Source organism: Mesoplodon bidens (genome assembly GCF_964165515.1).
Source record: "Mesoplodon bidens genome assembly, chromosome: 10".
Taxonomy (NCBI): Eukaryota; Metazoa; Chordata; class Mammalia; order Artiodactyla; family Ziphiidae; genus Mesoplodon; species Mesoplodon bidens.
Genome location: NC_138172.1, coordinates 18,171,305 through 18,198,277, shown reverse-complemented (window position 1 = coordinate 18,198,277; position 26,973 = coordinate 18,171,305). Strand labels below are relative to the sequence as shown.

The following is a 26,973-nucleotide window of genomic DNA, read 5'->3' as shown; positions in this document are numbered from 1 at the left end:
ACATATACACAATGGAATATTACTCAGCCATAAAAAGAAACAAAACTGAGCTATTTGTAGTGAGGTGGATGGACCTAGAGACTGTCATACAGAGTGAAGTAAGTCAGAAAGAGAAAAACAAATACCATATGCTAACACATATATATGGAATCTAAAAAAAAAAAAAGGTCATGAAGTACCTAGGGGTAAGACGGGAATAAAGACACAGACCAACTAGAGAATGGATTTGAGGATATGGGGAGGAGGAAGGGTAAGCTGTGACAAAGTGAGAGAGTGGCATGGACATATATACGCTACCAAATGTAAAATAGATAGCTAGTGGGAAGCAGCCGCATAGCACAGGGAGATCAGCTCAGTGGTTTGTGACCACCTAGAGGGGTGGGATGAGATGCAAGAGGTAAGAGATATGGGAACATATGTATATGTATAACTGATTCACTTTGTTATAAAGCAGAAACTAACACACCATTGTAAAGCAATTGTACTCCAATAAAGATGTTAAAAAAAAATGCTAGCGAGGTAAGGAAATGGGATGATATACATATGAAGCGACTTAGCTGTACCATCAACAGAGGCCTGGAGGGTGACGCACTGGACTACACCAGCAAAAGAATGATATTCAGCATGGTAGGTGTTATGTTGGTTTTCTCTTCAGGAACTTAGGTCTTCTATTCTTCAACTATTCACAGACCTTCTTATTTCTCAGGACCTGTCCTTTCTTCTGTAATCAGCCTTGAAACATATTTAAAGTTACAATGTTTCTGAGACAGTTCAGCAGTTGAATTCCTTACTTTGTGTAAATATTTATTGGATGCCTAAAATGTAGCTATTAGGCATTGCATTAGGCACATAAACTTTGAGGAGTTAACTAGACCCAGAAGGTCCCTGTCTTCATGGAACTTCTATTGTAATTGGAGGAGGCAAGCAACAGACGAGAAAATAATTTAACAAAAGGCCGCTGGTTGCAGAGAGAGGTACATAGAGTGGTGTGATGGGGAGCCTGGAGGGAGAGAGGAAGGAGGCTCTTGGGTAAGCCTTTCTGAGGAGGTCACACCTGAGCTCAGATCTACAGCATGAGTTAGAGCTGGGCATTCGAGAATGGTAAGTGGAAAGCGCTGCCTCACATCCGGGAAGCTGTTGGTAGCACTTCCCTCACAGGCCGGGGAAGATGCTTATCCTAAATCACAGGAGCTCCCTAGAGCCTAACCTCCAGACCCAAGGAAAGGGGGAGAAATGTGAAGTTACTGCTAATTGATTTACATCAACAGATACAATTTGGGGACATCATTAATTTTCACCCTAATCATAGTTTTGATACTTCAGGCAATTATCTAAAATGAGAACTCACACACAATGAAACTGAGTAAAGCATCAGGGCTGCACATGTATTTCATAATTGATACTGTTTTTCAGCCAATTTGAGCACATTATCTTCTTCACCTTGGGTGCATTGAATTTCCGGAATGAAGTGAGAAGGAACATTCCAAAAGATGATTCCATTGTTAAATGAGATAGTTTCTACTTTATGTTTTCTTTCTGAAAGGGGGAAACTAACTGTGTTAGTTTCTATCTAAAGAAAGACTTAAGAGCATCTCCCACAGAGGAAATCCTGGCTGTAGGCAGGAAGAGAAGTAGAGCTCGTTAACTTCCTATTAAGTCCATTTTCCTCCTCACCCTCTGTTGACTTCGACAGTAACTGAGCCATAATGGAAAGTTGTGCTAGGAGGTGAAAGATCACCACTGATAGGAACTGGGTCCCCTGTGGGGACAGAGTGTGTCCATCCTGCAGAGCCTTTTAGGGACCATGGTTCATGTGTAACGAAAGCACAGTGAAAAGTCTTGAAGGGCTTTAAAGATGAAAGGGGCATCCTCTAATGTAAGTTTTTTTTAAAAAGCCCTCTGGATCTTTCATAACGATAAGGCTCAGTCCCTCAGGAAGGTGTATCTACCCTAAATGAGTATGCACCTAACAACAGAGCCTCCAAATCTACAAGGCAAAACCATGCTTAGAGAAATAGACAAATCCACACTCAGAGTGAGAGACTTCAACCCTCCTCTTTTGATAATTGTCTGTTAGTGTGAAAATAAAGGATGGCTCCCAAATCATATCTGTTTTTTGTTTGTTTGTTTGTTTGTTTTTTGGCTGTGCCACGTGGCTTGTGGGATCTCAGTTCCCCAACCAGGGATTGAACCCAGGCCATGGCAGTGAAAGCCCGGAATCCTAAACACTAGGCCACCAGGGAACTCTCCCAAATCATATCTGTTGATGTAAATGAATTTGCAGTAACTTCATATTTCTCCCCTCTTTCTTTGTGTCTGAAGATAAAACTCCATAGAGCTCCAGTGGTTATAATAAGCAAACAGAAGATCAGTTAGCACCTAGAAATCCTTGACAACACTGTCAACCAACTGACCTAATTGGCAGCTACAGAATTTACAGAATGCTCCACCCAACAACTGCAGAATAATAAACATTCAGCATTCACCAAGATAGACCATATGTGGGCCATAAAACAAGTCTCAGTGAATTTGAGAGGATTGAAATCATGCAGAGGGTGCTCCCTGACTACAAGGAAATTAGATTAGAAATGAATGATAAAAAGATATCTGGAAAATCCCAAATATTTGGAAATTAAACAACCACCCTTGTAAATAACCCATGGGTCAAAGAAGAGATGACACTGGAGATTAAAAATCCCTCTGGCTGCTCTGTGAGGAATAGATTGAAGGGGAAAGTGTGTACACAGGGAGGCCAGTGAATGGACCCTTCCAGAATTCTAGGGGAGCTGTAATGGTGCCTTGAACTCAGGGCAAGGCAGTGGAAAGGTAGAGAAATGGGCAGATTCAGATGTATTTTAGAGGAAGAACACATGGGACTTGCTGAGGATTGGATGTGGGCAATGGGGATAGGAGAGGAAACATCAGACCTCAAGGTTTCTGGTTCATGTCATTTCACATCTCCCCATGGCTCTTAGGATCACGTCCAAATTTGTCAGCATAGCTCTTGATCGGGCCCCTGCCCACTTGGCCAGCCTAATCTCTCCCCACCCCTGGCTCCTGGCTCTCCCACTGTAAGCTCTGGCCCCACCAACCAATTTGCTATCCTCCCTGGTGTGTTGCTCTCTCCTGGTCTCTGGGCCTTTTCACATGCTGTTCTATTTATCTTCAGGACTCTTTGCCCTGCTCTTCACTTGCCTATCTCTCAGCTTAGTTGTCACTTCTGTCCTTTTTTCACTCCAGAATGGTTTAGTGGCCTTGCCAAGTGCTTCTGTGCTGCTCCTACCATTAGGCACATCTTATTTTGCTTTGCCTCTTATCTGTCTGCCCCACTAAAGTTCTTTGAGAACAGAGCACATGCCTCACTCTTTTACTACCAGCACTACTGCAGCCAGTTACTGGGCTATGAATCAAGGAACTAGCCCTCCTGAGAGTGAACCCATAAGAACATCACATAGCATTTATGGAGTCTTTACTGTGTGTATGTCAGGGGCTTCACATGCATTATCTCATTTAATCATCCTGACAGCACTCTGAAGTGAGTGACCAATCCCATCTACAAGATGAGGAAACAGGGAGTTCCCTGGTGGTCCAGTGGTTACGACTCCGTGCTTCCACTGCAGGTGGCACGGGTTCGATCCCTGGTCGGGGAACTAAGATCCTGCATGCCGCACAGCATGGCCAAAAAAAAAAAGGTGAGGAATCTAAGGCTTAGAAGGCTTAAAGCAGCTTGCCCAAGGCCACAGTTTGTAGTGGAAACAGAATCCAAACACAAATGGTTAGATTTCAAACCCCGAACTTTCAACCACAAAGTTGTACTGTCAAAGTCAGAACAAGGTTGCAGCAAAATGAACTTGAAGGAGAGCCAGTGGCCCCTGATAATCTTGTTGCCCGTGGCCAGAGGCAGCTGCCCAGGTTGGGGTGGTGAACGGAGCCAGAGCAGCATCGTATACAAATAGCTATTGTCTGTCCTCTATTTGCCCTTCTCTAAGAAAACAGAGGCCTCATTTCTAGTGCTAATTTCCATAAGGGAATTAGAATGGCTAATTTTATATCCTTTTGGTAAATATTCCTCTGCCCATTATAAAGTGGCCACAGTGATCCTCTTCAAATTAATACCACCAATAATTGCTGCAGAATTAGCCTCCAGAGACACAATGTTATAAGAAGAGTGGAGTTTTTCTCCTGGTCTTTTATTTTTTCAGATAAAGAGTAAAAAGCCCTGGTGCTCTTGTTTTCAATCGAGGTAATATGTGGATTATGATATTAGAAATGTTCGAAAACTTCAACTTTTCTGAGCTTGACTTTGTTTATATAAAAGACACTTTGTGGTCGACACATGCTTTGAAGTGCTGTGAGCATTGATGTGCATGGTAACTAATTACACGTGAGTTTTAAAAGAAAAAACACGGAGACTTCTTAGAGTAGCAACACCGTTATTTATTGAGTACTTACTACGTACCAGCCACTGTACCGAGTTCCCTGTGTGTGTCTTATTTCACTGGATGTTAGTGACAACCCAAAGACAGGGGACGTGGTGGAGGTCTTGCTTTCCACTTTTTATGCATGGGGAACTGAGGAACTTGTCCAGAGTCACAGGGCACATGATGCCAGGATTTGAACTCAGGAATGCCAGACTCAGTATTCCTAAGGACTATCATCTATTCCGTCTCTGAGATGTACCATTAGGGCTACTTTTGTGTGTCAGTTTTGAAATATGATCTACCTACCAAAAAGAGACCACCGAAACGCTGTATGCTTAGTTTAACACGCTCACACCTGTGTAACCACTACTGTGGTCAAGAGCTAGACAAACGACCATCACCCCAGAAATCCGCCATCAACGCATCCCTTCCTAGGACCACTACAGTCTTCTTTCTATTTCAGGAAGGGCACATGCAGAGGAGGAGGGAGGGAGCGAGGCTTTAGCATCTGCCAACTCCAGTACATATGTGCCAGGGCCAGGCAGGTAACTCGGGAATGACACACATCAGGTGCAATCTCAGTTAAAGGCGATTCCATCATACCTGTTGCTCAGGTTAAAATCCATGGAGTTGCCCTTGACTTTTCTCTTACTCTCACATTCCACATCCAATCTGTTGCAGAAATCCTGTTGGCTCCATTTCAAGCTGTGTTATGGATTCAGCCACTTCTCACTCCCTGGGTTGTTACCACCTGAGCCAAGCCGCCATCGCATCTCACTTGAATTATTAAAGTAGCATCCTAACTGGTCTCCCTGCTTCCCCTGTGTGCCCCAATTGTCCTTTCTCCGTGTAGCATCCAAAGTGATCCTTAAGCTAAGTCAGACCATGCCACTCCTCTGGTAAAAGCCCTTCAATGGCTTCCATCTCACTGACAGTGAAAGAACAAGTTCTTTCAAAGGCAAACAAAGCCCTAAGTGAAGTGACTGGCCCCCACTCTGCTCCATCCTGATCCCTGGCTCTTCGTTGCCCACTGTGGTCCAGCCACCCTGGCTCCCTGCTGTTCTAAGAGTGGTCCAGCCTCCGCTATTTGTACTTGCCCTCTTTCTTCTCAGTGAGTCCTTCCCAAAGTCCCTAATTAAAATTGCAAGCCCCTTCCTACCTGGGACCCCCGCCCCTCTCCCTGCTTTATTTTTAACCAGCTTCTATACTGTATAATCAATATATTTATCTTGCTTATTATTTCATGATGGAATGCCTCCATCCTGAAGGGTTTTTTAGTTTTCCTTTTCCAGACCTTTTTTCAAGTCTTTTTGTTTTCTTTTTTGTTTTGATGAAAGATGGTAACACTTTTATTTTATTGAAGAAAGTGATGATAACTTTAACAATAGCATTGATTTAAGACTGAGAAAAAAATTAATCAAGTCAGTGAGCTTGAATTTAGGGACTAGATGTCTGCATAACCCTTAATTGATTAAAACATTAATATTAATACAGTTTTATTTAGGCCTTGTTAGATAATCAGCCATAAAGAGAAATCTGTTCTCTTTCACTTGGGTTGAAATAGCTTTCTCGTCCTCTGATTCTCTAATTCTAAATTAGCTTTTTAGTGAAACACTGTGCAGTCTCTCATTTCCTTAAACACATTCTAGAAAGTGACTTTACCGTGTTGCAACTTTATTAGCTCCAAATCCAGCGATTGTTAGCATTATTTGACACATTAACTTGGACAGAACACTTTTCGGTGCATTAGTTTTCCTTCCCAGTAAAATAGGATTGGCAGGATGTTGAGTTCTCTGGGTGGTCTTGAGCATGCAAAACATCAAAATTGTATTTACATGTGATAAGTAACTTGTGTCATGATTGTATAATTTACTATTACTTTTTTTTTTTTTTTCTTTTGTGGTATGCAGGCCTCTCACTGTTGTGGCCTCTCCCGTTGCGGAGCACAGGCTCCAGACACGCAGGCTCAGCGGCCATGGCTCACGGGCCCAGCCGCTCCGCAGCATGTGGGATCTTCCCGAACCAGGGCACGAACCCGCGTCCCCTGCATCGGCAGGCGGACTCTCAACCACTGTGCCACCAGGGAAGCCCACTATTACTTTTGAAGAGAGTTTGCCCTTCTTCCACAGTACTCTGGAGTTGTGATTTAAAAAAAAAACCAACAACTCAGCAGACTAGTGCTAATCTGTGGCAAAGTTTTTACCTGTCCATGGTTAAATAAGAAAAAATAAGTATAGTGTGGTAGATGTTTGTTTAAGTGTGTGTATTCATTTTAAAGAATTCATCCTAATTCTGGAATTAGGATCTTTAAACTGTTAAGACGGATGTCTTCTTTTATGACATGGTAGATGATCATTATTTTTTTAATTTCATTTTATTGATTTGTAAATTCTATTCCTCTCGTAGAGGAGGAAGGAAAGATAAATCCTGCAGTTAATCATGTAAGTTTTGAAATTATTCAAGACTGAAATCTCCATGATGCCTGTACCATACAGTGCCCGTGTTCATCAGTTTTAAATAGTAGAATCTCAATGGAGTGGTGTCTTAACTTGCCATAACAAACTACCGTAACCGGATGGCTAAAACCACAGAAATTTATTTTCTTATAGTTCTGGAGGCTGGAAGTCTGAGATTAGGGTGCTGACATGGTTGGGTTCTGGGGAGGACACTCTCCCTGGCATGCAGACTGCTGCCTTCTCACTACGTTCTAATGTGGCAGAGAAAGAGAGAGAGAGAAAGAGAGAGAATATGAGAGCAAGCTGTCTGGTGTCTCTTTTAATGAGGCCATGAATCCCATCTTGAGGGTTCCACCATCAGGACCTCATCTAACCCTAACTACTTCCCAAAGACCCCATCTCCAAATACGCTCACATTGGGGAGTTAGGGCTTCAACATATGCATTTTGTAAAGACACATTCAGTCCATAACAAGTGTTGTTGTGATTTTAGGATGATGATCCTTCTTATTTATTTATTTATTTTTGCATTACGTGGGCCTCTCACTGTTGTGGCCTCTCCCCTTGCGGAGCACAGGCTCCAGACGCACAGGCTCAGCGGCCATGGCTCATGGGCCCAGCCGCTCCGTGGCATGTGGGATCTTCCTGGACGGGGCATGAACCCGTGTCCCCTGCATCGGCAGGCGGACTCTCAACCACTGCGCCACCAGGGAAGCCCTGATCCTTCTTTGGTTAAGCTACCTCTAAATTGGGGGAACAATGGCAAAACAAGGCAAATAACTCTATTACTAACTATGACTTTAAAGTCTCAAACCCGGGCTTCCCTGGTGGCGCAGTGGTTGAGAATCTGCCTGCTAATGCAGAGGACACGGGTTCGAGCCCTGGTCTGGGAAGATCCCACATGCCGCGGAGCAATTAGGCCCGTGAGCCACAACTACTGAGCCTGCGCGTCTGGAGCCTGTGCTCCGCAACAAGAGAGGCTGCGACAGTGAGAGGCCTGCGCACCGCGATGAAGAGTGGCCCCCGCTCGCCACAACTAGAGAAAGCCCTCGCACAGAAACGAAGACCCAACACAGCAAAAATTAATTAATTAATTAATAAACTCCTACCCCAAACATCTTCTTAAAAAAAAAAAAAGTCTCCAAGCCAAAAAAATTTAAAAAAATAAAATAAAATAAAAAATAATAGGGGCTTCCCTGGTGGCGCAGTGGTTGAGAGTCCGCCTGCCGATGCAGGGGACACGGGTTCGTGCCCCTGTCCCGGAAGATCCCACATGCCGCGCAGCGGCTGGGCCCGCGAGCCATGGCCGCGGAGCCTGTGTGTCCGGAGCCTGTGCTCCGCAGCGGGAGAGGCCACAGCAGTGAGAGGCCCGCGTACAGCAAAAAAAAAAAAATAATAATAATAATAATAATAATAAAGTCTCAGGGCAAAATTCTGGTAAATGAAGCATTTAGCATAGCAAAACTTATTTACTTAAGGTGGCTGGCTTGAATGATCTACAACAGAGATTGACAAACCACAGCCTTTGAGTCAAGAATGGCTTTTATGTTTCAGATGGTTGAAAAAAATCAAAAGAAGAAGGCTTTGTGACATCTGAAGATTAAATGAAATTCCAATTTTATTGTCTCTAAATAGTTTTATTGGAACCACCCATGCTCATTTGTTTATATATTGTCCATGGCTGCTTTTATGCTAACAGCAGTTAAGTAGCTGCAACAGAACCTAAAATATTTACTCTCTGGCCCTTTAGAAAAAAACATTTGCCAATCCTTGCAGACAAATCTGGCCAATGACTTGTTTTGCCTATTTCCAAGTCTAAATCTTAGCTGAAAATACTATTTCAAAAAGATGCAGAGCCATATGCATCAACTCTAAAAGAAATGGATCCAGAGACAGAGTATTTACCCTAAAGCCTGGCATGAGCTAATCTACGGATTGTCCACTTCAAGTAGTCTAATGCTAGCCCTAGCTTTTCCAAGAAAAAACTGAGAAAGACAGATGGCCTTATTGGAGGAGGGAGGAAAAGAAAGCCACAGTCATTTGCTAATGTTTTCATTCCTTGCAACGTTCAACCCTTAACAAACATAGTCCAGGGTCCTGGAATTGGACCAATCTGAATCAAGATGGATCTTCCTTTGAGTCTCTACCCTTTGACTGACCCTTATCCCTGAAGTCCAAGGAGAAGGGAGGAATGGAAGCTAAGAGTGGGACCCTTTCTAGAATTAACATTAATCAACAAAATCATTGGCAGTGTTGACTTATCAGGCTACTTCCCTTTGTTTCTTGTTTTCCCCCTCCTCACCCAATACACACAAAGGTGATTTTAAAGGATGTGGACTCCCTTCTCTACGTGGACACCGATGTTCTCTTTCTGAGACCTGTTGATGACATCTGGAAGCTTCTGAGGCAATTTAATTCCACGCAGCTTGCGGCCATGGCCCCCGAGCATGAAATCCCCAAGATCGGCTGGTACAGCCGCTTTGCTCGGCACCCTTTCTATGGCTCTGCAGGAGTTAACTCAGGAGTCATGCTGATGAACTTAACTCGGATAAGAAGTGCCCAGTTCAAGGTAAGGAAGTATGTTATATTTCCTTGTTTAAACATCGGGATTTTGTCTCCTCAACAGTGACGTTCCAGGAGTTTCAGTGTATTGATTTTGGAAGTAGCTGGCTTGAAGCTGAGAATGGAAGAAGCCAGGGAAGAGAAAAGTATTTGGAGAGTTATGGAATATTTGTTGGCTTAGGAAAATTCCAGGTGATTATGGAATTTAAACTGTTCAGCAGAGTTACTATTGGGGAATATTATGTTGCATTTCTGAATTCCATGTTTAAACACTCTGTGTATCCCAGGCTTCAAAAACCCTGGAAAACTTTTTGGAGTTACCCTAGGGATATATTTATGTAAATGTACAGAGATAAACATACGAGGCTGTTCATGGCCTTGTCTTTTATCCTAGCAAAAAACTGGAAGAACTTAAGTGAACATCAGTAGAGAACAAGTCAAAAAAATTATCCTCCTATTAAAAAGAATTAGATCAAATCTACAAGTGAGATAAGAGCTCTAAAAAATATTAAGTGAAAAAATTAAAATGCAACAGAGCATGATGCCATAGAGGTGATCCCTTTTATGCCTTAGAAACTTCCAGAAGAATATCTAAGAGACTGGTCATTAATTGTGGATACATCTAGGGAAAGTGGGAATGGGAATTGCAGGAGGCAGGAGGAAAACTATTTTTACTTTTTACATCTTTGTGTGCTGGTTGAATATTTAGTCTGAATATGTTGCTTTTGTCTTAAAAGTAAATAATTTTTTAAAAAAATGTTTATTGGAGTGTAGCTGATTTACAATGTTGTGTTAGTTTCAGGTGTACAGCAAAGTGAATCAGTTATACATATATGTATATCCACTCTTTTTCAGCTTCTTTTCCCATATAGGCCATTACAGAATATTGAGTAGAGTTCCCTGTGGTCTACAGGAGGTCCTTGTTGGTTATCTATCTTATATACACTAGTGTGTATATGTTCATCCCAAGCTCCTGATTTATGCCTCCGCCACATGGGGCATGGTTTTCTGAGCAGAAGCTGTAGGCCCAACTGCCAGTTTCCGGTCCACCTACCATCCATGGGTACACCTATAATCGCCAGCCCTACTTCTGCTTTGTCCTATGCCTTGAGGCCAACAGGTCCCCTCCTCTGCTGATTTCATTTTCATTCTGGGGAGCGGGGCGGTGAAGGGGAGAACCCGTCCCTGTACGTTGATTCTCAGCGGATGAGATGTATTTGCCGTGCCTTAGCCACTCTGATGGTTTTCTCTTTTCCAGAACAGCATGATTCCAACAAGCTTGGCTTGGGAGGACATGCTGTACCCTCTGTACCAGAAGTACAAGAATGCCATCACGTGGGGAGACCAGGACTTATTAAATATTATCTTTTATTTCAACCCAGGTAGGTTCTCTTTCAAGAATGCAGTTCTCAGAGGAGTCCTCCCACCTCGCCCCACAGAGCACATTCCAGCCTGGGCTGCATTGGCGAAGGCTGAATTGTGCCTGTGTCCCCTGCAAAGGGTGCCTTTTCATCGCCCACCCCACCCCCTCCCCGGGGTCTCACGCGGGCGGTCCTTGCGCCGCTGACACAAAAGGCCAAATGTTGAAACCCCCAACACTGGGCTCCGTTCTTCAAGAATATCTTTTAGGTTTTGCCACGCCATTCTTCCAAGAAGTACAGGCAAAATCAATGGGCGGCACAGAACTAAATGAAAACATTATAATCTAGGCACAAGGCCCGCCATAGCCTGAACAATTGCTAGACTGAAGGGAATTGATTCTTGGGATCCTTACAATAAAGTGACTTGTTCAGGGTTAAAAGGGCCTAGAAGAAGGACTTGGATTCCCACATCCCTCTTTCTTTTCACCTAGGGCTAAAGAAATTCGTCTTATATTGTTAAGTCAGTGTTTGGGTAGTTGGGGAAGGAAAGAGATGTAAATTTCTGGTCTGTGTTTTTGTATGGACACCTAAAGCTAAAATTTTTCCTTCTTTTCTTTCATCTTTGCTACAACCTTATTTGATGGTATTAAAACCAAAAGCATGTTTTCTCTTTGAGAAAGATCTCTAGGGAAAAAAAGCACTCTTCACCCCAACCTCCTCAGGCCTCTCCTGTGTCTTTAAAAATCCTGAACTAGAGACTCCTGTTTATAAAGACTTCTCTGTACGTACCTTTTTTTGTTTTTTAACAGAATTCTGAAATAAAACCTAATCTCACATGCCCTTGGATCAAAAAGGAGCAAATCCTGGAAAAGAAAAAAAGCAGGTTGATATGGAACGGGGTGCATTTCTGGCAGAGTCCCAATACCAGTTCATTTGATGAAGGGGATGTGTTGGCTGTTCGTTTGTGACATGTTTTAATCCATCTCACTTTGATAGCACCAGGGATCAACGGGGATTTGAAAGTCTGCCCCTCCTTTTTCTTCTAAAGCGGATTTCATCTTTTTTTCTAGGTGTAGTTATACTGAGTAGGACTCTTGGCTACAAATAAAAGGTCCCTGGAGCTAGTCTAAGCACAAAGGATACTTTTTTTTAATAAGCAAACTGGTGTCCTGTAGAAAACTAGGGCAGAAAGGCCAGCAGGCTGGGCCCAGGACCTAAAGCAGGAGAGGGAAAAGGATGAGGAACCCAGGTTGGACTTTCCTTCTCCTGGTGAGACTGTGTATTCCTCTCTTTGAAGGTTCTCATTCTGTACTCAAAGCAAAGTACCAAGGTTTCATGCTCCACGTCCAGCCATATGGAAAGACTAACTTCATCCCAGTTCCAAATTCCTGCGGGAGAAATCAGATGTTGGCAGTGTGGGTCCCCTAGGCCAGGAGCGTGGAGCTAAGGAATCATGGCTGACATTGATTATTTACTGAGTGTCAGGTGCTGTTCTGAGCATTTTCTTATGTAATCCTCACAACAACCCTGAGAATACAATCCCCATTTTATAGACAAAGATACCAAGGGAAAGAGAGTTAAATAATTTGTGGTATAGCTAATGAGTGCCAGAGCAGGGGCACAAACCCAGGCCACTCCAACTCTGGCCCCGTGTATTTGGGGGTGAGGGGAAAGTCTCAGAGAAGGGGGGCTTCTAGAGAGCTGGGCAGGTTTCCCCAAATGTGTCTCTCTCTCCTGCATTATTTCTGCTCTTTAAATATTGCATTTTTTCTTCTGTGTTGTGTGGCTTAAACTCTCTTCCATAAGCCTATCTGTCCATATTCCCAAACTGAGGAATTCAAAACATTTGCATAGTTGCCTCCCCAGAAATCCTCTTAGCCTGTTGCAGATTATTTGAGGACGTGATCAGTGAGTAAATAACACTCAAAGACGGTCGCAAGCAGCTCTGCCATTAGATGTGAGCCCCTTGTCTTTAATTAGGGCTGAAAACCAGCTGAGTTTAATGGCGTCACACTGCCCATCTTAGGTCCACTGAGTACAAGGATATTATAAAATAATTATGAAGTTGTTCTGAATCTTGGGTCTGAGCAGTAGCAAGTATATAACCGAGTTTCCTAAATTTAGATCAGTGAGTATTAGGTAATTCCTTTATTGTTCTTTGTATGGCCTGCCTTTGATCTTGCATGCGTTATCCAGGTACTTTATCAAACATGAGCTCTTTGACCTGAAATCCAGTGATATCCATCACATTGAAAGGTTTTTCTTTGTTTATATTGATTGGGAGCATTTTCTATAAACCAGAAATAACTATATTTGAAAAAAAAAAAGTGTGTCACCTTTATCCCTGGAAAGGAGAGAGAGAAAATTAGCCATGACTCAGGAGATAAACATGCTTATTGTTATGATTCTTTGGGTTGCCATTAGTGAAGCAGTAGACACAAAACCCAAGCCCATATCTAGAATGTTTTTATTATTATAGCCTCTCGTAGCCAATCACATTGCTTTTAAAATGTGTTTAAAAGCCATTAGCTTAAAAATGTTTTAAAACTCTTGCTATAATTAGATAGTAAATGCCTGTGGGTGTGTAATTGCTGTGCTGGGTACTAGACTGACTCACAAGAAGACAGCTGAAGCCCATGGGGGACATGCAGGTAGCTCATCCCACAGGACATTTCCTGGCAGGTGAGCCAAGGCAGCTTCAAGGGGTGAAAGACTGAACTCACATATTTACAGGTGAATTTGAGTCAAGAGCAGACTTCTGTAGAAAGGGTAGATTTGACAAGGGCTAAAAGAGAAGCCTATGTAGAAAGGTATGCTTGGATTCATGCGCTTAGGTTGCAGGGAATAAAACTTAACTCAGACCACCTAAGTAAAGGTCCAGGTGCCAGTCCCATGAACACATGGGTCAGATCATGCCAGGCCTCATGAGAACCATCTCTGGGTGGCTGCTCAGGATCAAAGTTCATTTCGTCATCCCTCAGAGTCCTCGTGGTGTATGTTGTGTTGCTTCTCTTCATGCCCATCTGATTCCATTCCATCTGTCCAGCAATAATGTCTGCTTGTACGTGGTCCAACCCCAAGTCAGCACAACCTTACAAGCCCATGCCAATGCTGATGGGTTGTCTAGGTTTCTTAATTCAGATTCTTGAAGGTAAGAGAGAGAGGGGGACGGGGGGTTGGGCTGTCCCGGCCTATTAACTGATTCCCAGCCAGCTATGAACTGGTTCTCTTTCGATGGGGAGACCACCCTTGATCCGGTCATCAGGGGCCAGGAGAGCAAGATCACATGGCATTTTCCTCTCTCAAACATGAACACCGGGGCTTCCCTGGTGGCGCAGTGGTTGAGAATCTGCCTGCTAATGCAGGGGACACGGGTTCGAGCCCTGGTCTGGGAGGATCCCATGAGCCACAACTACTGAGCCTGCGCGTCGGGAGCCTGTGCTCCACAACAAGAGAGGCCCGCGCACCGCGATGAAGAGTGGCCCTCACTTGCCACAACTAGAGAAAGCCCTCACACAGAAACGAAGACCCAACACAGCAAAAATAAATAAAATAAATTAATTTAAAAAACAAAAAACAAAAAACTAGACAAATTCTAGAAAAAGAATTACATCATTCAATATATTAAAAAAAAAAAAAACATGAACACCGAGGTCTGTCCCTTCTTTCAAAGCAATTTCTAGAAAAGTGGGGGTGGCCAGGGGAAGAAATGAAACCAGCCAAGTATAGATGACAAGGCAGGGCATCCAGCCAGATGAGAAGCACTAGGGCTCTGTCCACGAAGAGAGAGAAGAGCTGAAACGCGCATGGAATGTACATAGATCGTCCGTGAGTTGAATGTGATACTGGGGAGTCGGGAGGGTTTGCTGGGGCCACAGAGAGCAGGACACACAGTCACACGGAACAGGCCTCCTCAGAGGCCCTGTCAGGCCTTGTTCTCATCCTGCCTGGGTGTGCAACCACACTATCTACTCACCTCACCAAAAGCTTCCAGCAGCTTGTAGTTGTGAATGTGTTTTGGGGTGGACAGGCCCAATTATTTGGTTTTAGGACTGTCCTGGAAAACTGGAAACAGATCATTGTTTTGGGGGTCTGAGAAGTTCATGAGCTCTGATACGAAGCTCAAGAATGAAGATAGGGGCTTCGCTGGTGGCGCAGTGGTTGAGAGTCTGCCTGTCGATACAGGGGACACGGGTTCGTGCCCCGGTCCGGGAAGATCCCACATGCCACAGAGCGGCTGGGCCCGTGAGCCATGGTCACTGAGCCTGCGCGTCCGGAGCCTGTGCTCCGCAACGGGAGAGGCCACAACAGTGAGAGGCCCGCGTACCGCAATAAAAAAAAAAAAGAATTAAGATCGTAGGGTCCTTGTGAGAAGAGGTTACGTCTACTTTGTCTTCATTGAGTGATTCCAGTGTGAGGGTTAGTGCCTTAACTGGAGTTGATCTTCAGAGGTGTTGGCTGGTTGGAGGAATGGGATTAAGAGACTGGAATGGAAGAAGGAAGGAAATGGAAGAGAAAGAGCACAGCCAGGAAAGTGAGAGGAAGGGATGTTGGGGAGAGAAAGGAGAGGGAGAAAGCAGAGAAAGGGGAAAGATACAGAGGGTAGAGGAACGAATACGCTTTGATTCTCCCGTTCCTTCAGTGGATATCTTTTGAGCACCTACCTACTAGGTGCTAGCCACAGGGCTAGGCAGAGGGGATATGGCGGCATGCAGAGGAGACAGTCTCTACTTTTACAAAACCTACCTTGTATTGGGAGAGGTCAACTTCCAAAGAGTAACAATGAGTCATTCAAAATCACAAATTGTAATCAGTGCTATGAAGGAAACAAATGAGGGGTTGAGAGAGCCCCGGTCAAGGCTGGGGAGAGAGGGTTCCATCTTTCAATTGTGTGATCAGAGACATCTTCTTGGAGGAATGAATTGCCCTTTTCTGGAACAAGGTACATTCTGGAAGAAGGAAGAAGAGGAGGCTGGGAAAGCTGCATTCCAGAATGAGACATTAAAAAACAAAGCAGGGGGCTTCCCTGGTGGTGCAGTGGTTGAGAGTCCGCCTGCCGATGCAGGGGATATGGGTTCGTGCCCCGGTCCGGGAGGATCCCACATGCCGCGGAGCGGCTGGGCCCGTGAGCCATGGCCGCTGAGCCTGCGCGTCCGGAGCCTGTGCTCCGCAATGGGAGAGGCCACAGCAGTGAGAGGCCTGCGTACCGAGAAAAAACAAAACAAAAAACAAAGCAGATCAAACAAAACGCTATGAGTCATGCAAACAGCCTCCGTTCTGTTGATATAGTGTAGTAAGTAGCAAGCCTATTCCACCAGGAAGTTAAAATGATCAGACATAAACTATTCCATAATCTTAGAGACCCCAAGAGTAGGAAATGATCAGAAATGTAAGGAGAAATCAATTCACACAGTACTTTGCAAGTAGTTAGGAGGCTCTGGAAATAAACATAGACTCCGGAAAAGGATCACTAAGGGATTTCAGACTCATAAATAATCAATTAATGAGCTGCTTTATCTACGTAAAATGGAGAGGAAAAATAGCAAAGACCCAGGGTTTGAAGAGAGATTGGCTTGAAAAAAATTTTTTTAATAAATTGCAGTGTTTTGAGGCTTTGGAATTTAAAAACCATTCACTGTATTATTTCCTCAGGAGCAGAAAAAAATAACCTGCACATTTCACCATGCTGTCATTTTTAAACATTAGATTTTGACAGCCATGATAATCTTGCTTAAACTAGATTCGTTTCAGTATAGTTATTCATCGTGTGCCAAATAACCATCATTAATCCACGCCCCGTGTTCATCAGCTGCTCTACAGAGGTTTTCCATCTTCAACCCAGCCCAGGGTGCTGGTGTAGCCCCTCTCCTCCTCCTTGCCCCCATGGAGAAGGAGATTTCACAGTGTAACCCACGCCAAATGTATCTGTGAATGAAAAGTCACATCTGTTTTATTCACCTATGCACTCTTTTTTTTTTTTATTGGAGTATAATTGCTTTACAGTGTCATGTTAGTTTCTGCTGTACAGTGAAGTGAATCGGCTATATGTATACAGACATCCCCCAGCCTTTGACCTCCCTCCCCCGCCCATCTCCCCCATCTAGGTCATTACAGAGCACGGAGCTGAGCTCCCTGTGCTGTACAGCAGGTTCCCACTAGCTATCTCTTTTACACATGGTAGTGTATTTATGTCAAACCTAATCTCCCACTTCATCCCACCCTAACCCTTCCCCTCTGTGTCTACATGTCTGTTGTCTACGTCTGTGGCTCTATTCCTGCCCTGCATATAGGTTCATCTAAATGTCCACCTGTGCACTCTTGATTGCCCTTTCTTTTAGTAATAGCACGCAGTTCTCTCAGGGGAATTACTCTTCCCCCATTGCATGCAGTCTTAGAGCCCTGCTCGCCCCTGACTCGCACTTAACTAGTCACACCATCTCCTGGGAACCTGAGTCTGGGAATCCAAGAGCAGAAAGTAGGCAAGGCTGGTCCATCCTGGCAGCAATGCCAAGAAGCTGACATTAATTAGTCCCCACACCCAGATCCCAGGAGCCACCCCACTTCCTGCCCCAATTCAGCTTTCCCTCTGATTTTATGAGCTACCTCCTCTCTTTCCAAAGGAAAAAAAAATATTTTTTGCCTCACATGCTAGAATCAGAGTTGATTACTTGCAACCTAATATAGATTTATATTTCTTGAATATTTTAGGGCAAAGCAGTCTATTTATATAACAACTTTCCTAGCATTATCTTACCTCTTTGAAGGAATCGAGTTTGCCCCCCCCCGCCCCGCCAAAATTAAATGCTTTATCTTTTCTAAAGCACGCTCTGATTTCCAAACTCTTCGCCATGATCAGGCCATTTTCTCCTCCTCAAATGCTCTTCCAGCCTTCTATTTCTAACTGTCAGAATCCTATCCTTACTATATAAGTCTAAGTTTAAGTAAAGCTTTACCGAAATGCCTTCCTTTCTATAAACTCTGAAAAAAAAAAGTTCATTTCTGTACTATCTCCCTTAGAAGAGTATAAATTCCCCAAGGGCAGGGGCAGTGCCTTATCACCCAGTGACACCAATGCCTTGCATTGTGGTGAACAAATACTTGTTTCAATTCTATTCTCGCGGTATTTCGCGTTTCTTCCTCTGGAAAATTCTGAAGGGAAGGTAAACACGTGAATTGAATTCTGTCTGGGACCGAATTTCACATGGGATATTCAGTAGCTGTGGTTTCTAGCTGATCTTTGGGAAATCTACAAACCCCTAAATTTGTAAGCAGATATTCTTCATATATTTTTCCAAAGACAGAGTCTAAAGCTTTCATTAGATTCTCAGAGAGATCTGTGACTCATAAAAGGTTAAGAAAGTCTGGCCACCTGCATGTCTAGAGGCAATTGCTGTAAAACATTTACCACCAATGTGCTCTGTGTCTGGAAGGATGCCAGGCTCATTCCATTTAAGTTATCTTGTTTTATCCTTCTAGTAGCCTAATGCAATAGTTCTTGTTATGGCAATAGCAATGATAATAGTAATGATCACAGCTTACATTTACGGGGTGTACCTTCTGTGTGCAGCGAGCACTGTTCCAAGTACTTCTAGATATGAATTCATTTAATACTTCCCCAAATCCTACAAATGATATTTACAATTCTTCCCCCTTTTACAGTTAATGAAATTGAGGCCCAGAAAAATCATGTAATTTGCTTGAGTTCATGCAACTAATGGCAGAGTTCTGTACTGAAACCCAACAGCTTGACTCGAAAGCTTGCTCCTTAGCCACTCTGCTGTTAGGTCACGGCTAACACATGGTAGAGCTGGGATTCAAATCTGCATCATTTAACTTCTCTTTAGTGCTTCTAAACTGAGGCTAAGGGTTTCGGCAACTCACCCAAGTTTTTAGAACTAGGAGGTGGTAGAAGCCAACTTTGAACCTACCTGTCTTATTACAAAGCCTTTCGGAAGCATTTCAGTAAAGTAGGTGTTAACTCTTCACTAAATGTTTGACAGAATTCGCCTATGAAGCCATCTGGTCCTGGACTTTTGTTTGTTGGAAGATTTTTTAATCACAGTTTCAATTTCAGTACTTGTGATTGGTGTGTTCATAGTTTCTATTTCTTCCTGGTTCAGTCCTGGAAGAATTTGTCCTTTCTAACCCATTTCTTCCAGGTTATCCATTAATTGGCATGTAGTTGCTTGTAGTAGTCTCTTATGATCCTTTGTATTTCTGTGGTGTCCATTGTACCTTCTCCTTTTTCATTTCTAATTTTATTGATTTGAGTCCTCTCCCTTTTTTTCTTGAGGAGTCTGGCTCAGGGTTTATCGATTTTGTTTATTTTCTCAAAGAACCAGCTTTTAGTTTCAGTGATCTTTGCTCTTGTTTTCTTCATCTCTATTTCATTTATTTCTGCTCTGATCTTTTTGACTTCTTTCCTTCTACTACCTGGGTTTTGTTTGTTCTTCTTTCTCTAGTTCCTTTAGGTATAAGGTTAGGTCATTTATTTGAGACTTTTCTTGTTTCTTGAGGTAAAATTGTATTGCTATAAACTTCCCTCTTAGAACTGCTTTTGCTGCATCCCATAGGTTTTGGATTGTCATATTTTCGTTGTTATTTGTCTCTAGGTATTTTTTGATTTCCTATTTGATTTCTTCAGTGATCCATCGGTTATTTAGCAACATATTGTTTAGACTCTGTGTCTTTGTGTTTTGCCTTTGAGTGATGCCCTCATTGGGCTTGGTCCTCTAAGGAGGCTGCAAAGAGAGGAAAAGTTTTCTTCTTGTAGTGGAGTCCCTAAACTACTTAGGAAGAGGCAAAAAACCTTCATCACCAATCTTAAACTCAGTGAAGGCAGGACCTGTACACATAGCAGGCATTTGATAAATATTTGTTCATTCCATCAATCCGTGCGTTTACAAAAACAGAGGTACTATCTAGGGCAATTCATTCAGGAGAGAATACTGGCAGGTGCTTAAGCAGGGGCTGTAAATCCAAATGACCGGGGGCAGGTATCAGAAAGGAGTGAAATGACTCATTGGATTAAAAAAAAGGCAGCTATTGGGCTGGGGTCAGGTCACAGTTCAGAAGCACAAAAGCATGTTTAGATATTTTCACTCCCACTATCCTCACATCCACCCTCTTCACAGAAGTGCAGAAAAGTCACACAACTAATAGAGGCGTTGGGATTCAGACCTTGATAGTATAACTTCATGATGAGCACTGCTCTCTCCCAGCTGTGGATTATGTATGCGCAAGCGTGGAGGTGAATGCAAGTAAGGGAAACATCCTGGTGGAATGGAGTTCTCCCAAGAAAAGGAAAATCTCATAGTGTGTTGTGAGCAATTAGGAATTAGAGGGTGCTTGGATGTCACAGCAGTCTGTGAGTTTTATGTTTTGTTTTGTTTTGTGGCCGCGCCACGTGGCTTGCGGGATATTAGTTCCACAACCAGGGATTGAACCTGCGCCCTCGGCAGTGAAAGCTCCAAGTCCTAACCCCTGGACTGCCGGGGAATTCCCCAGTGGCATGTAATTTCTGAGTGGTAGAAATATTACACACCGTCTGCCAGAGGGGATGTGCGATGATGTCTTCATTCTTTGCTTTCCATCTTGAAGGTTTCTGTAAATAACCTCTAAGCAGGGGTCCTTTCCATGAGAAGGGAATGCCATCAACCCAACCAACAAGCACATCTTTATGATGCTCTTCTGACACTGGTAATTGATTTGCTCTAAGCCTTCTGTGCTGTCACTGACCTTTCTCATGGTCAGTGGCACACGTTTGCACTTTGATCCATCCTCCTCTAGCCCCAGCCCTTAAAGGCACCAGGAAGGAGGAGCCAGGAAGCTCAGGGGTTATGAGCTTATTGCTGATTTTATAACCCCTAGTCACCAAGAGGAGTCCAACAGGACTAGAGCGGAGTTCTTGACCTTGGCACTACTACAGTGGTGGGGCTTACTGTTCACTGAGAACATTTACAGCATTCTTGGCCTCTACACACTAGATGCCAGTAGCAGCCTTGTCATGTATGACGAACAGTGTCTCCCTCCAAACACTGCCAGGTGGACCCCGGAGACTGCGGGGTAGCACCACCCCTGGCTAAGAACCACTGGCTTAGAGATGCAAACACACACAAGGACACGTGTGCACATGCTCACCCACAGTGTGTATAGTCACCTTGACAGGGGGACTTCTTTTTGTGTTGCTTTTTGTTGTTGTTGTTGTTTTCCTATTGTAGTACTTTGTTTGTTGTTTTTTCCTTCACTTTGTTTCTGTTGGTCGGTTGCTTTTTAATCTGAAGAAGAACCTTTGCTTCCATCTTGACTCTAATTTTTCAAGTTGGTCCATTTCACAAAACCTTTTCAAAGAGTTGATTTTAACAGCTAATGCTATGGACCACCGCCGTGTGCTTGTCAGTCTGCTATGCATTTTACATGAGCTTTTTAAAAATTGAACCATCAAAATAACAGGGCAATCCTGTTACATCCATCTTGCGGATGAGGAAATTGAAACACAGGACGGTTAAGTCACTGGACCCAGGTCACACTGATTTTGACTGACAGGGTTGGGATTCTGATCCAGGTTGTCTGCTGCCCTCATTCGCCTTCTTGTCTAAGATGCTATATTGCCCTCCTCTTTGGGGTAAAACCTCCAACATCACTAATGTGTGCTCCTTCAATTCCTGATCTCAGAATATCGACAAACGTGGTAAAATCTGAGCTACAAGTCACAATCACAGGCACATGCTTTGAAATCCTGTGTGGTGTGCAGTTTATGGAAACGTTGGTTTCATCGCTGACACTGATTGTACACACATATCTTTCTCTTGTCACCACCAGAGTGTCTGTACGTGTTCCCCTGCCAGTGGAACTACCGTCCTGATCACTGCATGTATGGAAGCAATTGCAGAGCGGCCGAGCGGGAAGGTGTGTCTGTCCTGCATGGGAACCGAGGCGTCTACCATGATGAGAAGCAGCCAACTTTCAAAGCGCTCTATGAAGCAATCCGAGATGTAAGTGTGTTCTCAACCCCCATTCAGCAGACATGTACTTATCAGCATGAAGCACTGCAGGCGTTTTGGTCACCCATCCCTTTGAAGGCCAAATAATTCCCAGAAGCATTGAGTTCTACCACTTTTCCCCAACCTCACTCACACTATGTCACTCCATCCACTTGCCACCTGATACTATACTTTGTCCACTCTTGACTTAATATTTCCAAGAAAGTCACTCATTTTTTTTTCTCTGAAATAAATTTGCTGAAGGAGGAAGTGTCCTATCAGAAAGAGAAACCCTTGGTAACTGACTATACTGTTGAACTGAATGAATAAGCATTTTCAGAACTCTAATGGAAAACTGATGAATTCATAAAAGTGTTAACAAAAGATCAAGATGAAAAAAAAATTAATTACATGGGAATGAGTGAACTGATGAGGATGATTATAATTTTTGTGACTTTCTGTTTGAATAAAAAAAAAACTCCCCCCCCAAAAAAAGAGAACAGTAAGCAAAAAAAAAAAAAAAAGAAAGAGAAACTCTGTGCCATTTGCCGTAATAAAGGGTCAGAAGTTAGGATATAGGTAATACAATAAAAATAAAATATTATTCAGCTCAAGCTAAGTGTGTTGCCTGGTTGCCAGCTCCACCCTATTGAACAAGCAGGTGTTGCGGTGGTCATTTAGGACAGCGGTCCCCAACCTTTTTGGCACCAGGGACTCATTACAAGGAAGACGATTTTTCCACAGATGGGGTGGGAGGGTGGGAGGGCGTGGGGTATGGTTCAGGCAGTAATGCCAGCGATGGGGAGCGGCACATGAAGCTTCGCTTGCTTGCCCGCTGCTCACCTCCTGCTGTGCAGCCCAGCTCCTAACAGGCCGCGGACCGGTACCAGTCCGAGGACCAGGAGTTGGGGACTCCTGAGTTAGGACCAGGAGTCAAACCAAAGTGACAATCAAGTCTTTATTTATGGACTGCCACAGTGCAAGCAAGAGTCAAGAAGAGGCACCAGCTCTTGGTGGTCCATTTTTATACACCAAAGGATGCTGGCTGAGGGTCAAGTGGCTGCAACACGGAGGCAGGAATATCTCCTGAATAAAAGGCTTTTGCATCTTTATGGACCCATGAACCTTGGGGAAGAGGAGAGGGAAGGAAGAGGGGAGGAAGAGAAAGGTACCCCCCCACACACCTCCCAAAGGAGGCCTCCACATGGAGGTGCTTGGGGCAGGGATGCAGATGTGCGTATAAGCCAGGGTGGCTTATACACACAAAGAAAACTGCAGCTCGCTGCCATGCACCAAGTCTGGGAGGGCAGCTTTCCCCCGAGACCTGCCAGACAGCCTTGTAATTGCCTCTGGCTGAGTGTGAAGATCACACCAACTATTCTGGCATGGAGCTGAGGCCCCCTCTTACTCCCTTGAAGAGGCTGATTTTAGCAGGAGCAGTTAAAGACCTATGTGAACTATCTTCTTGCAGTAACTGGGAAGGTCGAAAGGACCTTGCTTTGTGGTTCACCACCTAATATCACGTCAAGTACTGCCTGCTGGAACCTGCATCCCTCACTTTGGGAAACACTGCTTTCCACATTGCCTTTCACCTTGAAGTTGCTGGGGCAGAACCAGCAACAGCTACTTTCAGAGATTTCCCTTTTGAAACTTTCATTCCAAAACATAGAGTGTAGGGGTCGGCCAACTTGGGCCAAATATTGGGCCAAATCTGGCCTGTTTTTGTAAGACATGTGGGGTAAGAATGGTTTCTTAAATAGTTGGGAAAAAAATGAACAGAAGAATATTTCGTAACACAGGAAAGTTTTATGAAATTCAAATTTCTCTGTTCATATAGTCTTATCGGGACACAGCAACAACTGTTCATGCTGTGTATTGTCTGTGGCCACTGGTATGCTACAAAGGCAAAGATGAGTAGCTGTGACAGACAGTAAGGCCCACAGAGTCTGAAATATTTACTATCTAGCCCTTTACAGACAAAATTTGCCAACCCCTGACAGAAGGCATGTAGATTTTATTAGAGGCTTTTTTCCTTGGGGATCTGGGAACCCTCATGATTCATGAAATGGATTTGGCAGGAGTGAGGTGAGGGTGAATCCTGCAACATAGTAATGCATTTTTGCACGTATGAAAGTATGCATTTTGCTAAGGAGAATCCCAGAGAATTCCAATTCTGGAGTCCCCAGAATTGTCTTCTGTGGAGGGAAAGAATTTCAGGAGCCAATAAACTAACACCTCTTTCTTCTCCTGGGATTCCTGCTGTTGTTTCTCAAAAGCCAGGTGATTTAATTACACAGAAAATTTGTTCTGTACTTAGTGATATCACATTTAGATATTCAAACACTGCCTCCAGGCGCAAACCCATTCAGGAGTACAAATGGAAGTTAAATAAGAATGCAGCAGACGTGGCCATCAGAGCCCTGCCCCAGGTTGTTCTGTAATCTGTCAGCCCTGGCCTGGGATTGAGCAACTATGGTTCTAGAATTACAATCGGTCTTGTTTGTTTTCTGGGTGGATCAGAAAGAGGGCCGTAAATGATCCTGCATACTACACTCACTGATTTTCCTCAGTTGGGACTAAAAAGACAATTTTCGTTCATGCATTTCAATCAGGACAATCACTAACCCCATCCTGAAACTCGAGTAAATATAGACAGACTTCATCATAAAAGACCTATTTCTCCACTTGCCACTGTGCACCCCGGTGCAGTGGGGGTCAGGGCTTGGCTTTGGGCATCGACAGACCTGGGTTCAGGTCCCAATTTTGTCACTTTCTGGTGATTAGTCATTAACTCTGTGCTCTTGACTTACTGAGCCTCAGTTTCCTCATCTGTGAAATGGGGATAAGAATATTATCTACCTCATAAAACGTGTTGTGAGAATTCAACAAAATGATTGTTTTTACACTTTTAGTACAGCACCCGACATAGAGTTGTTCTCAATAATTAGAAGTTTCACACTCTTTTCTTTTCTTATCTTGTCCACATTTTCTCATTTGCTCTCTCTCTTCCCCTCTATAAATATTTTTCCTCTCTCTCTCTCTCTCTCCTCTCTCTCTCTCTCTCTCTCTCTCTCTCTCTCTCGCTGTATGTCTCTTTCTTCCTTCATCTCTCTCTGAAAATATTCCTCCTGTCCCTCCCTCTTCCTTCTCTTCCCTCCCCTTCTCTCTCTCTCTCCCTCTCACACACACACACAAACACACATACTCACATACCCTAACCCTGTGTGTATGTTTGTGTGAAGGGTAAGTGTGATCTCCCCCCATCATGACCCAAGGAAAATTATATACGAGGCAGACATTCTGCCAGTAAATTTTTCAACAATCATTTCTGAAGAGCTTATTTTACGCAGGAACAATTCTAGGTTCTGGGAACTCAGAAGTCAACAAGACTGACAAAGTGCACTCCTCATGAAGCGTATATTTTGGGTGAGGAAGCCAGACAGTACTCACATAAACCAAGAAATCAATAAAACTCTTATCAGATAGTGGAAGGTTAAAAGGTGACCAGAGCAGGGTGATGGGCATCCAGGATGGAGAGGAAGGTTCACGAGCTCGGGTCCTCAGGGAGGCTTCTGCCAGCCTGAGCCTTGATCCCTGGGACAATCTGGGGAGAGATCCTGCCAAGTAGAAGAAATAACCTGGGAAAAGTCCCTGAGTCAGGAGTAAGTCTGTGTGCCCACCGACTGGGAAGAGGCCACAGTAACCAGAATGAACAGAAAAGGGAAGCGAGGAGGAGATGAACAGGGAGAATTCCAGGTCACATTGAACCTTTGGGGACAGGAGAGGGGTTGGAATCTTACTCTAATTGCAGCGGGAAGCCCCTGCAGGAAAACGACCTGCTCTGATTTATGCTTTAAAAATATCTCCATGGGGACCTCCCTGGTGGCGCAGTGGTTGAGAGTCCGCCTGCCGATGCAGGGGACGAGGGTTCGTGCCCCGGTCCGGGAAGATCCCGCATGCTGCGGAGCGGCTGGGCCCGTGAGCCATGGCCGCTGAGCCTGCGCGTCCGGAGCCTGTGCTCCGCAGCGGGAGAAGCCACGGCGGTGAGAGGCCCGCGTACCGCAAAAAATAAATAAATAAGTTTAAAAAAAATCTCCATGGAAACTTGGTGCAGGGGGTGCAAGAGTGAAAACAAAAAGGCTAGCTATGAGACTTACTGCAGCCTTCCAGGTGAGAGATGGGGCTGGCGTGCACTTGGGTGGTGTCGGGAAGATGAGAGGCCGGACTCGGGATGTGCTGTAGAGGTAGAGTTTATGGTACTTGCTGTTGCACCGGGTGAAGGATGTGGGATGTGGGGGAAAGAGGAATCAAGGAGGGCTCCACGGTTTTGACCTATTCTGTTCCTGTCACTGGGGATACAGTGATGAAAAGGAGTTTATCAATGGTCTAAATTGTGCTGTGAAAGAAAGTGTTCCAAACATGGTCTCGGACAGAACCTTTTTTTTGCATTACATAATGTGTAATCTTCTGGGAAGAAATTCACATTTCTGATAAACATGCTTAAGCAATATTTCTGACGAACTTTAAGGGATTAAGACTTGTTCTAGGAAACTAGACACCCACCCACTCTGCTGTCAGGCAATAGTATCTGACTTTGCATCATTCTTACTTCCCTTTTGTTTTTTTCTCTAGTCTTTTTGTTTAGAATGTCCTTGCCAACAATGAATCTTTGACTTGACCTACTAGAGGCCTTTTCCTCCTCATGAAGGAGGAAAGACTGTAATAAAGTCTTTCATTCGGCAAGACTGTAATAAAACTTTGACTCTTGCTCATAATTAGGTGGTCTGAAAGATTTATTTTGGGAAATACAGACACATTCCATAGGAAAACAAGAAAATTTCTTTTTAAAGTCCAATATTAAGTGGGAAAAAACCAACAACCAATATTTGGTACCTGAATTACTAAAATAAAGTTCACTGATGATACATTTCACTAGTAGTTGTTAAACTCTGAACTTCATGAGATTACCATAGTTCCTTCATTAAGATTGCTACAAAGGCAAGATATATGAACAATCCAGTGTTTTATTGTAGTAGATTTCAAGTATCTACTTGAGTCTTTTTTAAAAATTTCATTGAAGTATAGTTGATTTACAATGTTGTGTTAATTTCTTCTGTACACCAAAGTAACTCAGTTATACATACATGTATTCTTTTTCATATTCTTTTCCATTCTGGGGTTTGTCACAGGAT

The 26,973-nt window shown here is 43.7% G+C and overlaps 1 protein-coding gene across 1 annotated transcript in view; it reads left to right on the top strand.

Moving 5' to 3' along the window:
* Positions 1 to 26,973, top strand: part of GXYLT2 (glucoside xylosyltransferase 2) — an 82,945-nt gene that overhangs the window by 50,949 nt on the left and 5,023 nt on the right. Inside the window, exons 4-6 of the mRNA XM_081247669.1 lie at positions 9,194 to 9,445; positions 10,697 to 10,820; positions 21,621 to 21,793. Coding sequence (XP_081103795.1) covers positions 9,194 to 9,445; positions 10,697 to 10,820; positions 21,621 to 21,793 — 549 coding nt within the window. The remainder of the gene's footprint in view (positions 1 to 9,193; positions 9,446 to 10,696; positions 10,821 to 21,620; positions 21,794 to 26,973) is intronic.